Source organism: Hipposideros armiger, unplaced genomic scaffold (genome assembly GCF_001890085.2).
Source record: "Hipposideros armiger isolate ML-2016 unplaced genomic scaffold, ASM189008v1 scaffold_426, whole genome shotgun sequence".
NCBI lineage: Eukaryota > Metazoa > Chordata > Mammalia > Chiroptera > Hipposideridae > Hipposideros > Hipposideros armiger.
The window spans coordinates 649,164-663,693 of NW_017731776.1; the positions used below are offsets into that span (position 1 = coordinate 649,164).

Below are 14,530 nucleotides of genomic sequence, written 5' to 3' on the forward strand. Positions count from 1 at the left end.
GCCAGAGTCTCCAGTGCAACCCTTTCAGGATCCCCATAGGGACCCGGACCCGCTGTTCAGGCTTAAACGTGCATTGAGTCCCGCGCTCAGAGGCATCTACAATAGGCACCGCCCGCCTCCGCCCCGCCCCTTGCCCTCGAGTTGTCCAATCCCATGGTTTTCATGTAAATGAATCACCTAGAGAGAGCCTATGAAAGAGTGTCAGAGGCGTGGTCTTTGTCCACCCCCTGAACGAATCAGGGCAATGTTCTGATTCATTGTTAAAATAAAGAGGCTGTGACCTCGGCGCCCCGCCTCAGCACCCCCTGTGCGTGGAAACCCGAGCCGAGGTTAGTACTGCGTAGCGGAAAGGGTGGTGGAGGGGAGGAGGAGAGGAGAGCAGGGAGGAAAAGGTGGAGGGGTGAGGGATACGGGGAGGGAGAGACTGGCTGACTGGTTGGAAGGAGAGAGGTCCAGGGGTCCATTCTCCGGGTGGGGCATCCGCTGTGTCCGCTGAAGGTTTTTCGCTGTTATATCCACACCTAAAGTGCATTTCAGACAAGGGTTCTGCCAATTGGTTGGGGTGTGGAGTAGGAAGAGGGAGCAGTGAGGGGCGAGTGGAGTAGAGCCATCCTGAGTGGCGGTCTCCTTCTAAGTCGTTGCTCCTTTTTGTGGCCGGACCGGGAAAGAACCGCCCAGGCTGGGTGGGACAGATGCGCGCCCACTCTACCACTGGGAGCAGGGAACGACGCGGGGAGATGACTGCCCAGAGAAGATCGGAGACCCCGGAGCCACCGAGGGGCCAGTGGGTGCCCCCTCCACACACACCGTGCCCTTCCACCTCCCCAGGTCTGATGGTGGAGCAGCCAGAAACCTTGGCCCTGGATGCCCTAGGGGAGGACATGAAATTCCCCAGCTCTCAGGTGAGATTGGCAACAGAGGCTGGATCTCCTGGGACTCTGTGGAGCAAACTGTCCAGGTGAGGACAGGTATGGGCAGTGACCTGGGGGCACCGTAAGAGGAAGCAGGTTTGTGAATATGGATTCCTCTCATCCCCATCCCCTCCTGGGGCTCTGTGTGGGTTAGGAGGGCATCTTCAAGTCACTCTTCTGTCAGGGCTCCCCTGCGCCCCCAGACATGGCATTGGAGCCCTCAGTGGCACAGAAGGGGCAGCCCTATGCTCAAGTCAGAACACAACGGTTTCTCTTTGGCCAATCTCTGCCACAAACTTGCTGTGTGACCTTAGGTTGCTCACTTTTGTCCATGACTTTGTCCTCAACTCCAAAAATACCTGGCTGGCCTTTTGCCTCATTCCCAGTGTTCCCCAAGGGACTTGTGTGAGCTGGCAGTGTGATCCAGTGCCCCTCACTTCCACCTCCGGGGTGGGGAGGCGAATGGGCACACAGGCCTGGCTTTGGATCCAGTTCAGCCACTGGGACATTCAGCAAGTTATGGAACCTCTGTGAGCCTTCGTTGCCTCATCTGAAATGGGCAGGAAAACTGTAAGGCAAGGGCATTCCAACTTTGGGGTACACTGGAATTCCCTAGGAGACTGAGACTTTTTAAAAATGCACACCCCCAGGCCTCACCTTCAGATAGATCTGACTGAGCAGATCAGGGGAGGGAACTGGGAATATGCATTTTATAAGCAGCTTGGCTGAGTCTAATGCAGGGCCTTGGAACACACTTGCAGCAATGCTGTAGTAATGACGAGAAATCACATGTGAAATGCTTGGTAGAGTGCCTGGTGCTTAGTAGGTGCTTAATAAGTGTTTGTTGAATGAATAAATGAACAAATAAGTGAATGGATGGATAACATTATTTCCTTGGTCCTTGCCTGTCTAGGGGCAAACTGGGGTTGGGGTCCAGGTGGGCTGCCAGCCAGTCACCTGGTCCTTGCCTCACCCCCATTCTTCCCAGGCCCCATCATCAGATCACAGGAGCTGCCCTGGCCTGACTCAGCCAATATGGAGAGGGCGGCTGAGAATGGCCCCTGTGAACACTTTGAGGCCAATGTGCTTGCCCAGAGCTGCTGTCAAAACTGCTTGCACCCAGAGGAGGCCCACAGAGCAAGGCACCAGGTGGGCCGGCTTTCCCGAATGGTCAGGGTGGTTTGGGATGGGGGAGTTTGTGATGGGCTGGGGCCTGGCTGGGCCACTCACTTGCAGTTGAACCCAGACACTGGCCTTCCTCCTGGGCAGAGCCTGAGTTTTCCCAGCTGTACAATGAGGTGGTGGGACCATGTTAATGTTTCCTAAATGCCAGTCATTTTCCCCCTGCATTTATGATTTTTTTTTGGCCATAGCCTCATGTAACCTATTACTTACCTTATTATTCTTTAAATCACACCCTTTTTTCACTTACACTAAAACAGAACTTTATATCACCTCCACAAATAGAAAACTGGGATCATAGGCTTTATATAGAAGGTTAAAAAGAGAGAAAGAAAAGGACAAAAAAAAGAAATATCATTAAATTCTAACTAGAGAGTACTGTTGGCTGAAGGCTCTGAGCCTGTGTCCTGCTGTCTCTCTGTTAAAAAGGGAGATTGGCAGGTGTTAGAGAAGCGTTAAAAATACCCCTAGCACCCACCAAAGACTTTCTCCTTGAAGGTATTGAAGGAGTGAAAGGGGAGGCATTTTCTCACTTTAAGATCCATGTCCTGATACACATAAACCCAGAGTGCCAGGTACACATGCTCTGAGAAGCACGGGACCTGTGAATCTCTACGGGCCCTTCCAGCCTTGACCCATTATGGCGCTGTCATTCCCAGAGGGTCCTGGGGCAGGGTGTTAGGCCCCAAGAGGTGACCTTTGAAGGGGAGTCACCGTTCAGCTTTCGAGCCAGGCAGGCCAGGGCTTCAGTGCTAGGTTTGCCATCTCCCTGCTGTGTGACCTTGGATCACTCACTCCCTCTGTCTTCCCTCTCCTAAAGAGTAAAGTGGGGCAACAAAGCTGCTCACTCAGGGCCTCTGGCACTGCTTAGCCCAAGTCACATGTAACTATTGGGTTGTCGGAAAAGTCATGACACTTATTGTTTTTCTTAAAGACTTTATTGGGGGGTTGGGGGAGGGGAACAGTGTTGGGGAATTGGGCAAGGGGACCAGCCAAGTTGTTGCTCTTCAATCTTCTTTGTGTAGGACGCCAGTCGCCATCTGGCTGCCCATCGGCAGCTCGTGGCCTCTAAGCTCAAGGTGCTGTGTTCAACCTTAGTTGTGGGTGGGCGTAGCCACCGTCCCATGTGGGAGTTGAACCAGCAGCCTTGTTGTTAAGAGTGCACGCCAATATCTACTGAGCCATCTGGGCGGCAGCTCAGCTCAAGGTGCCAAGTTCAGTCTTAGTTGCGGGTGGGCATAGCCCACCATCGAACAGGCAGTCTTGTTACACCAGCTGAGCCATCCCGCCACCTGTTGGCAGCCCAGCAACAGCTCAGCGCGGGCGCAGCGTCACTGGCCCATGTGGGAATCAAACCTGCGGCCTTGCCGCTCAGAGCTCACGCTCCTAAGCCAGCTCTTAACCAACTGAGCCACTGAGCCAGCCCCAGTCATGACACATTTTTGCAATGAAAAACAGAAAAAATACGTCATGACTTTTCCGACAACGCAATAATTCAATACACTTAGTTTCCTCTTTTCCTTCTTCCTGACCAGAAAAGCAAACCTGGGAAATTCCTTTCTACCTGTCTTGATACCTGCAATAACATCTTCCCTACCCTCACCCACAAGTTCAGGGAACAGATGCCTGAAAGCCCCGTAAGTCCATCTCCCATAAATGACCTCTTCCAATGGATGGGGTGATGACAAGCGAGGAGCAGGAGAAGGAATCTGGATACACACAGGTCTGAGTTCTAGCCTCAGTCCTACCTCTTCCCAGCTGAGACCTCGGGCCAGCTCACATGTTCACCCATATTGAATGGGTGCTAAAAATGTGCCAGGCATTATGCTATGGGTTGGGGAAACAGTGATAGACACAGTCCCTGGTCTATGGGGCTTGTAGTCTAGCAAGAGAAATGAAGACTAATTAATCATGTGCATAATTATGATTGTGGTAAATGTTGTAAGGAACAGCAAGTGGCATGAGGGTAAATGACAGGTTCCTCCAAGGAAATGACATTTCAGCTGTTTGGTAAACCTTGGTAATTGGCCAGTGAAGTAGGGGGAAGAGGAGAGGAAAGGAACAGTAGGTGCAAAGGCCCTGAGGCAGAGAGGAAGAAGCATATTGGCGGATGCAGAGAGGCAGGAAGAGGGAGGGGCAGAGGAACTCCAGGACAAGGATGGAGAATGGGGTAGGGCTGGTCTCACCAGGCCTTATGGGGCCGTGTGGACATGCTGACTGGACTTTTTTCCTGAGAGGCGTGAGAACCATTGAAGATGTGATCAGATTTGCATTTTCAAAAGTCACTCTGACTGCAGGGCAGAGAATGGAGTGCAGAGAGTGAGAGTGAATCAGGGTGACCAGTGAGGAAAAGGTACAATTACTCATGCCGGAGACGACAGAGACTTTGAGATGGAGAGAAATGGACGCATTTCAGAACTAATTGAACGGGAGAATCTAAAGGATTTAATACCTGAGGAACATGGAGGAGGTGGAACATGGCTGACTTCTAGGTTATTTCCTGAGGCAGGTACTTGGGATAGGAGATCCCTCTCCAGTTGTTTGGGGTGATGAGTGAGAGGTGCCTGTGGGTCACACTGGAGATGAGGGAATAACTGAAATATGGAGTGCAGGAGCCAGACATCTGCTGGAGATATAGAGGCTGTCAAGCCATCAGGGTCTGGTGCTGATGACAGCCTTGCTCATAGATGAGCAGTTTCAAACGTGTGGAGTCACAAAATCTGTGTGTTAAAGAAGCTCCCACACCTGAATGAGGTTTGCGCAGTTCCCAGCTGGACCCCTCATTACACCTGGGCGCACCCTCTTTCCTGAGGGCCTGATGAAGGTATCCCCTGGGGTAGAACCAGTTCTGACATCTTTACCTACCCTAGAATGTGCAGGAATGGCCTAGGTCCCCGGGCAGCCTCCTCCCCAAAGCTCCTCCCAGCTCCCCTGAGATCCCTCTCTGCTCTACTCTCAGCCGAGTCTCCCGCAGGCTGGGGTGGGGACGGGATTATCCCTGGAAATCACTTGGCCTTGACCAGGTCATGGCCAGGCTCTGGATGGAGGGCCTAGGTGGGAGGGTCCTGCTGTATGCCAGGCGTCATACATCCTTTTAAATGTATTTATTCTTAAGTGCATTTAATAGTCTATCGATTGAACACTAACAAAATGCTGTTGGGTTGTCGGAAAAGTCATGATGTATTTTTTTCTGGTTTTCGTTGCAAAAATGCATCATGACTTTTCCGACAACCCAATATTTAATGTTTTCATATTATCTATTATACTGGGGGTACCAAAAAAATGTATATGCATGACTTGTATTCAACTTTTGTTATCGGTATATTTTGAGTATCACAATTTTAATACAGTTTTTTTTCTTTCTTAAAATGTGTATACATTTTTTTGGCACCCTCTGTATTTAAGATGTACAGAGCAGGCAATGTTCTAAACCCTTTACTCATTTTACCTCATTTAATTCTTATAGCACCTCTAGGAGGTGGGTCCTCTTATCATTCCAGTTTTGTAGATGAGAAAACCAGGCTCAGAGAGGGGAAGCCACTGGTCTGAGGTCACCCAGCTGGGAAGTGGAGGTGCCGGGATTGGGCCTAATGTCTGTCTGAGGCCAGAGCCTATGCTGACCCGCCAGACAGAAATCAGAGCCAGGGACTGGCTGATGGGCCAGCTCATGCAGGTGGTGGGTAGTGATGGAAGCTGGGGGTGACAGCAGGGAGCAGGTGCCATGACAGGTGACAGGCTGGGGGTCCTGCTGGGCCCAGCTGGCCTGGGACCCCTTGGCAATGCCCAGCAAACTGCTCCCTCCTCATTCATGCCGTGAGGTCCCCAGGGCGGCTAAGGCGCCAGGCCGGGCTGTGGATCTGACACCTCCTGCTGCCGAGCTCTGATCAGAATCTGGCTCCAGGGCAGGGGGCGAAACTGAACCCAGACGGGCTTCTCTGGCTTGGATGGCCTGGCAAACACCCTGGCCCCACTCCTTGGCCCTGCCCAGGTCCTGCTAGTGGCCGCCTTCTTGGACCCAGAAAGCCTGTGCCCACCCTGGGGCTGTAGCCAGGCTGTGGCCTCGGCCCTGAGCTCTGGGCTCCAGGGTCCCCAGGGAGCCCATTCCCAGGCCCCCGCCCAGCCAGCTCTCAGGTGAGCTGTGGAGATCAGGTTCCTGTGGTTTCATGTCCTGCATTGTTCTTGGCTGGGCCCCGGCTTATGAAACAGTAATGAGGGGCCCCTGCTCCCGCAGCCGGCCCCTCTAAGGTTTCTGCTGCCTCGGCCGCCGCCGCCACGGCCCAGAGTCGGGGCCTGGGAGGGCGGCAGCATGGGGGCCTGAGCCGTAGCCCCCCGGGGACGAGGGTGCTGACAGCCGCCAGCCGCCACCGCCGGAGCCTGCCGCCCAGGTAACCCGAGAGGAGGCGGGGTGCAGGGTGCTGTGGCCGCTGTCTCCCACCAGCAGGGGAGGGCTTTGCCACCCCTGGGGGTGGGGAGGGTTGGGGGGGCCTTCCCGGAGGTGAGTAGCCGTTCCCCCTGGGTGAGCCCAGCACCAGCCCTCACAGGTGTGGCCTTGCTAAGGACGGAGGAAGACAGAAGCGGGCAGTCGACTCAGGCCCCCGCCCCCGCCCCTAGGGCCGTACCCCTCCAGCCCTGAAGCCCCTTGCCTCTCCTCTAATGGGGCCTACCTCCCCTTTCCGCCAAGGCCTTTTCCCATCCCCTCCTCCCTCAGACTGCATCTTCCTCCCCCATTCTCCAGGCAGTCTTAGTCCTTCCCTCTCACCCTCCTTCCTTATCCGTCTTCTAGCTACAGTAGACCCTTTTGGGTCCTTTTGTGTACTTAACATCCTCAAGCACACACACCTACATATGTGTCAACACACACATATAAACACACTTACATGCACTTATGCAAACATATGCACTAGTGTACTGCCTGGACTTGAATACACATGCATGCACGTGTGCACATTTACACTCACACAGGCCTTTATATGCACACATACCTGTACACACATGTGCATGCACACTCCCTGTACCTCTGCCAGCCCCCAGCTTGGGTCCCCTGGGGCGCTTCCAGCCTGATGGACAGCTCTCCTTGAGAAGTCTGAGATCCCAGGAGGAGATGCCTGGAGACTCTCTTCCACACCGCCTGGTGGGGGGAGGGGCCGCACAGGGGGAGGGGAGCCCCCACGTGGGCCACGAGGTGCCTCCTCTTTCCAACTCTGTCCCAGGAGCCTGGGAGCCCTCCAAGTGCTGAGGTGCCCTACTGCGACCTGCCCCGCCGCCTGCCTGCCTCTGAGGACCCGCTCAGTGCCTCGACCTCCGGCTGCCAGTCTGTGGTGGGCCTGGGCCTTGGGCCAGGGCCTGAGAGGTGGGTAGAGCCCCCGGGCCTGGGGAGGGGCTCCCGGGGTAGCCCTCCCCCACCCCGGCCCACACCCCTTCACAATTGCAGCGTCTGTCTGTGATGGCTGTTAGCGTAGGTCACATGGTCAGTCCGCACAGCCAGGCACAGGCAGGCAGTGGGCATGTTCCTTGAGCCATAGCTCAGCTTCTCCAGGGTGTGGAGCAGCCATACACCCACCCTGCCGTGGGCATGGCCCACAGCCCGCTCACATTTCCAGGTTCCCTTTGCACAGCTTTAAAAAATTAAACAGGTTTCTCACCCACCTACCTACCTGACTGCGCGCGGCTCCAGGCTCTGGGTTTCCCTCCACTCCAGTCCTGAGCTGAACTGAAGTCCCCCTTTGGGGCCAAGGTGCTTCGGGAGGGCACAGCTGAGGGTCTAGACACCTGGCGTCCAGCTTCAGCTCCGTCCCTGTTCGGCTGTGGGACGATGCGCATGTTATTTTCTCTTTTTGTGTCTCAGTTTCCCTGTTTAAAAAATAAGAATTGAATCGAATCAGCATTGCTTTGGGAACATGTGTTCCTCACAGGTAGACATTATTTTTTTAAAAACCAAAAGCTCTGCCATCAAATATTTCAGAAAGTCTGGGATAAACTGAGTTGGATGTCTTTCTTGTAGGACTGGTCGAAGCCTTTCATTTGCGGGCATGCACTGTGCTTTTGAATGGGGGAAGTAGAAGTGCGTAGTGTGTCTCAAACGTGTTTGACCACAGACCCCTTTTTTCAGGGGTCATCACCCATTTCTATCTTGTAGGGCAGTGTGGGTCACTCTTTGGGGATACTGCCAGCTCTAAGCCTACATGGCCCCGTGGCCATCCCAACTGGCTTCTCTAAAGCAGGGCTTTCTCTGAATTCCCTCCCTTGGCAGATAGACCGGTGGCCCTGTCAGTGCTACCTCTCAGGGGCCCTGATTAGCCCAGCACAATTCTGTCTTCTTAGTCTTCCTGAGCTTGGGGTCCCCACTCCTGCTCCAGTGACAGAGGACTGGGCCTGGGGCCACAGCCCAGGTTTACAACGCAGCTCTGCTCTTTCCTAGCTCTGCGCCCTTGGCCGGGCCCTTGGCTTCTCTGAGACTCAGTTTCTTTATCTGTAAAATAGGAGTCATTACACTCACTTCAAAGAGAGGCTGTTGTAGCTAAACAGCCCATGTAAAGAGCCCAGCACAGAGAGCCCTCGGGGTCAGCTCCCTCTTCCACTCTCATGTGAGGTGTGTGTGTGTACCCGCGTGGGGGTGTTTCTCCTTAATTCCCATTACTTTGGGGGAAAAAGTGATGGGTCTGTCTCCTGTCCCAGGGGCCCAGCGGCAGGGCTTCCCGCAGAGGGCCCCACAGCTGCCCCCAGGAGCAGGAGCCGAGAGCCGGAGGCAGTGCCCTATCTGGAGGGCCTGGCCTCCTCCCTGTGTGGCAGCTTCGACGAGGGCCCTGACTCTGGCACCAGCTCCAGCCCTGACTGTGACGCCTCTGATGATACCAGCAACTCGTCCTCTGTGGTGAGCTGGGGGCGGGAAGCTGAGGGCAAGAGCAGATCACCCCTTCATGCCAGCCCCGGGGTTCCACACAAACCTCCACAGGAAGGCTGAGCCTCTCACACCAGGGAACTGGGCAAAGGGCCTCTGGAGACTTAGAGGGCACCTCGGGCCACCCAGATCACCCACTTGGGAGGGGTAGGTGTCTCTGCAGCGTTGGTCACGGAGGGCTGGAGGGTCTGGCTGTGGAAAGATGGAGAAAGGAGTTTCAGTTGTTATGGAGTTCCACGCGAGTCAACCAACAGGTTCAGGCTGCCAGAGGCTCTTGGATCACAGGACACAGAGGGCCAGGATGCTGGGCGTGCTGTCCAGAGCAAGGATGGGATTGGCACTGGCTCCTGCCCTGGTCACACACCACTGAGCCCCATGACCACAGGACAGAGAGAGGGAAAGGAGCAGGCTGGGGGGCCTAGCCAGGGCTGGGGGCCATTTAGCCTGGAGAACGGGAGACTCAGGGGAAGTTCCTGGGCATTCACCCCTCAAAGGGCTATCACGAGGTAGAAGAGGCAGACTATCCATGAGACCCCCAGGGGGAAGTGACATGATGGCAGGCGTGGGCTCAGGAAGGCTCACCACCCCGCTCTGAGGTAGAGGCTTTTATGACCCTGTTTTGGGGCAAGAAAACTGAGGCTCAGAGAAGGAAAGCAATGAAGCCACACATCTGGTAAGTGGTGGGCTAGTCTTGAATCTACTTCTTCCTGGATCCTGGGAGTGTCGCTGGGGTTGGAAAATATTATGCCAAGGCCCTCCCCATGTAGAGTCCAACTGCCCTGGGTTCAAGTCCCCTCCCATGTAAACCATTTCCCAGTTTCGTGACTTTGGGCAAGTTCTTAACTCCAACGGACGGGCCGACCTCATGGGGTTGACTGAAGATTAGCTGAGTTACCCTGCAGAGAGCTCGGCACAGTGCTGGGTATACAGCAAGTGCTCTTTCAATGTCAGTTCCTTTCCCTTCCTTCTCTCCATCTCATGCTGGGAGCGTAGGCCCAGGGGTTTCTCCAAGAGGCACGCTTTCTCCTCCCCTTCTCTGGCAGGACTGGGACATTGTCGAGAGGCTGGAGGAGGCCTCCAGCTGGGACGAGCTCACCGTGATGATCCCTCGGAAGCTGCAGGAGGGGCCAAGAGCTGACAGTGCCCGAAAGGCTCCATCTCTCCTCAGCCGGTCCCCTGTAGGAGGAGACACTGCAGGCCAGAGAAAGGAGGGTGAGTCTTTCTGCCAGGCCAGGTTAGTCCCTGTGACCATGGACGAGGTGATGGCCAGGGGCCTAGATAGCCATGTCACTGGCCATTTGGGCCCTTGGGCATGTCTTCCTTCGGTGGGTTAGGATCCTCAGGTTGTAAGTGACAGAAACTGGCTGAGTTAAAAGTCTAGGGGGTGATGACTTCAGGCATGGCTGGGTCCAGGTGTTCAAACTGCATCAAAAATCTGGTCTTTGTTCTGCTTTGTTCTGTGGTGGCTTCATTCTCAGTCGGACCCGCTCCCATATGGCATGATGAGCTGCAGCAGTGCCAGGCTGTATCCTACTTGCTTATTAACCTCACAGACAGAGGACACAATCTTCCCAGCAGATGTAGCTAAAGTCTCAGGAAGGGTTCTCCCTGGCACCCAGCATAGCTCATATGCCCAACCTGGTGATCAGGGATGGGGTCAGCCCCCTGTGCAAACCTCATGGCCTGAGAGTGGGAAAGAGGAGAAGGTCCAAAGGAAATCAGGGTGATGATGTTCCCAGAGAAAGCGGAAAGGGCTGCTGGTCAGGCCAAGCCCACAGATGCACGTGACACTGGTTAGCATCTCACGGGTATGTGAGCCCAGCGTGCTGAGCCCCAAAGCTTGGGCCCCCTATCACCACTACCCCGTGTTGCCTCCTGATCTGTGACTTTAGCACCATCAGGATTTGGGGATGTGGGCTAAGGCACCCATGTCCTCACCCTGGCTTCCCATGGCTCCTATAGCATTCAGTCATCCAACATGCCAGCACTACCTCTGCATAAAATCTGGTGCTAGACTCCTTGGGTGTTTAGGAGGAGTTAGACATGGTCCCTGCCCCAGATAGGTCATCAAGCAGACAATGGGAGATGATGAACCGCAGCCCAGGACAGAGGAAGAACAGAAACACGTGCCACGCTGTGAGCGCAGAGCTGGGTCTGGGCAGGGGCAGGGGATAAAGAGCTTCTTTCCAGCCAGGAATGGACTCACAGAAGAGTGCCTCCTGCAGCTGGTGCTCTAGCTGAGAAAAAAGCCTGGGCTTGGAGGTGCGAATAGGGAATAACCTGGTCTGTACAGCTTAAGTATAGATGGGGGGCATACAGCTGAGCCAGACCGTGCCGGGCCTCGAGTCTAGCCAAGGAGTTTGACTTCCTTCTCCAAGCAGCAGGGAGTCACGGGAGGTTTTTGAGGAGGGGCGTAATATGATTGGACCTGTGCCTGAGGAAGTTCACCAGGGCAAAGGTGTGAAGGATGAATCGGAGCGGGGCAAGGCTGAGGGATGAGCCAGTAAAGGGACTATTGCAGCCACTGTGGTGATAACTGGTTCAGGCACGAATCACCGGCTGATGCTAATTCCTGGGTGAAAGGTTGTCGGGGAACAGGATATTCACACGGTCTCAAAGTATCACCCCTCAGATTACACATCGATTACAGAAGGAAAAGGCACCCTTAGGACGGGAAGATCTGGCAGACACCACCTAACCAAGTGGCCACTCAGCATCCCAGCGTGGGGCGAAGCGGCATCAGGTGCCCCCATGTGATGCACAGACGAGGACACGGCATCCTTTCTGAGTCTTGTTAAAAATGCACCGCCTGCATCTAGTCCCGATGCAGCATCAGACAAACCCAGATTGAGGGACATTCTGCAAAATAGCTGACAGGACTCTTTATGAAAGACAAAAAAAGGCCTGAGAGCTGTTCTTGTATAAAAGAGGCTACAGAGATGGGGAAGCAAAATGCCACGTGGGGTGCTGGACTGGATCCAGGATGCGAAGTTAGAACTGTGAAAGACGTTATGGGGACAGCTGGGGCAAGTTGAGTATGGACGTGTGTTCGAGAGCAGTATCGTGTCCACGCTATGTTTCCTGAGTGCGATAGTGGAAGGAGACTGTCCTTGCTCTTAGGAGTTGCATTAGAAGGGGGTTGAGGTGAAGTGTCATCAGCTAACTCTCATACAGTTCAATAAGATAGATAAATGATAGGTAGAGAGAGAGAGGTAGATAGGCAGAGACAGGTAGATGCTAGGTAGGTAGGTGGTAGGTAGGTGGGTACATGGATGTGGACGAATAAAGCATGAGACAAACTGTTAACAGCTGGTGGCTCTGGGTGAAAGATCGCTATATGGGTGATGGATGCACCGTTCCTGTAACCTTTGTGTAGCCTGTTGCAATTGTCCAGGTGAGAGACAGAGATACCTGACTTAGTGCTGTGGTTGTGGGTGAAGAGGGGGCAGAGAAGAATAGAGGTTTAGGAGGGGGATTGACGGGATTAGGGACAAGAATACATGGTCCCAGCTCCTGGTCCGGGTGTCTGTGTGGATGGCAGTGCCTTTTGAGGATAGTGGAGAACTGGGGAGGGGGTGTAACCCCTCTTGGCCGTACTGGATCTGAGAGCCCCAGGAAAGAGGTGTAGAGATGGGGTGTTCAGCAAAGGGTCAAGGCCTTCCTCACTGGCCACTCCTTGCTCTCCTTTGCGATGCCTCATCCTGGATGCCCTTCTGTTCTCTCCCTGAACACTCAGCCACTTGGCTTTCAATACTATCTGGGAAAGTCAACATCCCCTGAGTCCACACCTCTGGCCTGATTTCTCCTCTGAACTCTATCTAGTTCATTGTACAACTAACCTACTTAAGCACCTACTGTGTGCCAGGCCCTGTCCTGGTGTTGGAGAACCAATATGAAGAAGACAGACAAGACCCACCGTGTGGAGCTGGCACCCCGGTGGAGGCAGGGTAGACAGGAAACAAATGAAAAGCCAGACCAGAGAGCGGTAACTGATTTTTGGACAATTAAGACAGGAAGCTGTGAGAGTGAGTGGCCAGATGGACAAGGAGAGCCTCTCTGGGGAGTCAACACTGTGGCTGAGACCTAAGTTTAGAAGCAGAAGGAACAGCCAGTGCAGAGGCCCTAAGGGATGGACAGAGGTGGTGGGTTTGAGAAACAGAGGAAGGCGGGGTGATAGGAGCATGTGGAGCAGGGAGATGTGTAGAGAGGAGGCTGGTGTGGTACCATTAGCAACCTGACCTTCCCTCCAAACCTGTTTCTCCTGCAGTCTCTTCTCTGTCACCACCGGTCCAGCGGCTCAGGCACTCAATCTTGTATTATCCTAATTCCTCTCTTTCTTCACCCTTTATATCCAATTACCAGCAGTTCTGGTTTGCACTGCCTCCAAAACACACTCCTAATCTGTCCCCTTCTGGCCCTCTGTACCACTACTCCCTGGCCAAGTACCACTGCCACTGACCGGCATTATTGCCAGAGCCCCCTCAAGGTCTCCCCCTTCAGCCCATTCCCCCCACAGAAGTTGGAGCCATCTTTAAAAAACATTAATCATATCTTGTCACCACCCCATCCCCACTGCCTTGCCCCATCAGGCTCTGGGGAAGAGGGTGTGGGAAGAAGTAATCACACGTGGGAACAAAACACCTCGCCGGTGTGAATGGCGTGATTGGTAGGCGAGATTTTGTACTATTGGGTTGTCGGAAAAGTCATGACGCATTTTTGCAACGAAAAACATAGAAAAAATACGTCATGACTTTTCCAACAACCCAACAAATACCTGCTTTCTTGCTCTTCCACACACGGGCAGTGGGGTTGAGGGGGAGCTTTGCTTTGTGACCAGCTTGATGTAAGGCAGTCACCACTGTCCACCTGGTGGCAGGGTCCCAAATTGCAGGCAGGGAGCCAAGGCCAGGGAGGAATTAGCCAAATCCCAGATGCTAAGAACTCCTTGACATCCCTCATAGCAACTCCCAGTTTGCCAAGCATACTCGCCTTACCTTGAACATACTTCTTCTCTCTTTAGATACCGGCGGGGGCAGCCGAAGCGCCGGACAGCACTGGGCGAAGCTCCGGGGAGAAAGCGGGACCTTCTTGGAGCGGCACCGGTCAGCACTCACCCAGGCTTCCTCCGGGACACCACAGAGTGGACCTCGAAGTACCACCTCTCAGCCTTCCTCTCTCCATCGCTCTGCGCAAAGAGACGTTGCCCAGACTGCTTCCACACAACCCGATCCCCCCCGATCCTCCTCTCCCCCACAAACCGCTCAACGGGACAACCCCAGATCTTTGTCCAACCAACAGGATAGCTCCAGGACCTCCTCCACAAAGCGGAACACCCCCAGAGCGTCCTCTCCCTCAAGAATCGGTCAACGGGACAACCCCAGAACCTCATCCACCCAACGAAGCAATCCTCGAGTTTCCTCTTCCCCTAGAGCTGCCCAACAGGACAACTCCAGAACCTCTTCTATTCAACAGGACGACCCTCAGCCTTCTTTTCCTACGAGTACTTCCCAACGGGAAAACTCTAGAACATCCTGTGCCC

The 14,530-nt window shown here is 54.2% G+C and overlaps 1 protein-coding gene across 1 annotated transcript in view; it reads left to right on the forward strand.

Annotated features, from left to right (window-relative positions):
- The first annotated feature begins 271 nt into the window (after window positions 1–271).
- Window positions 272–14,530, forward strand: part of LOC109394471 (TRIO and F-actin-binding protein-like) — a 27,713-nt gene continuing 13,454 nt past the window's right edge. The window contains exons 1-7 of the mRNA XM_019664566.1: window positions 272–329; window positions 829–902; window positions 1,900–2,060; window positions 7,304–7,443; window positions 8,769–8,964; window positions 10,035–10,203; window positions 14,012–14,528. Of these exons, the coding sequence (XP_019520111.1) occupies window positions 1,947–2,060; window positions 7,304–7,443; window positions 8,769–8,964; window positions 10,035–10,203; window positions 14,012–14,528 (1,136 nt within the window). The 5' untranslated portion in view covers window positions 272–329; window positions 829–902; window positions 1,900–1,946. The remainder of the gene's footprint in view (window positions 330–828; window positions 903–1,899; window positions 2,061–7,303; window positions 7,444–8,768; window positions 8,965–10,034; window positions 10,204–14,011; window positions 14,529–14,530) is intronic.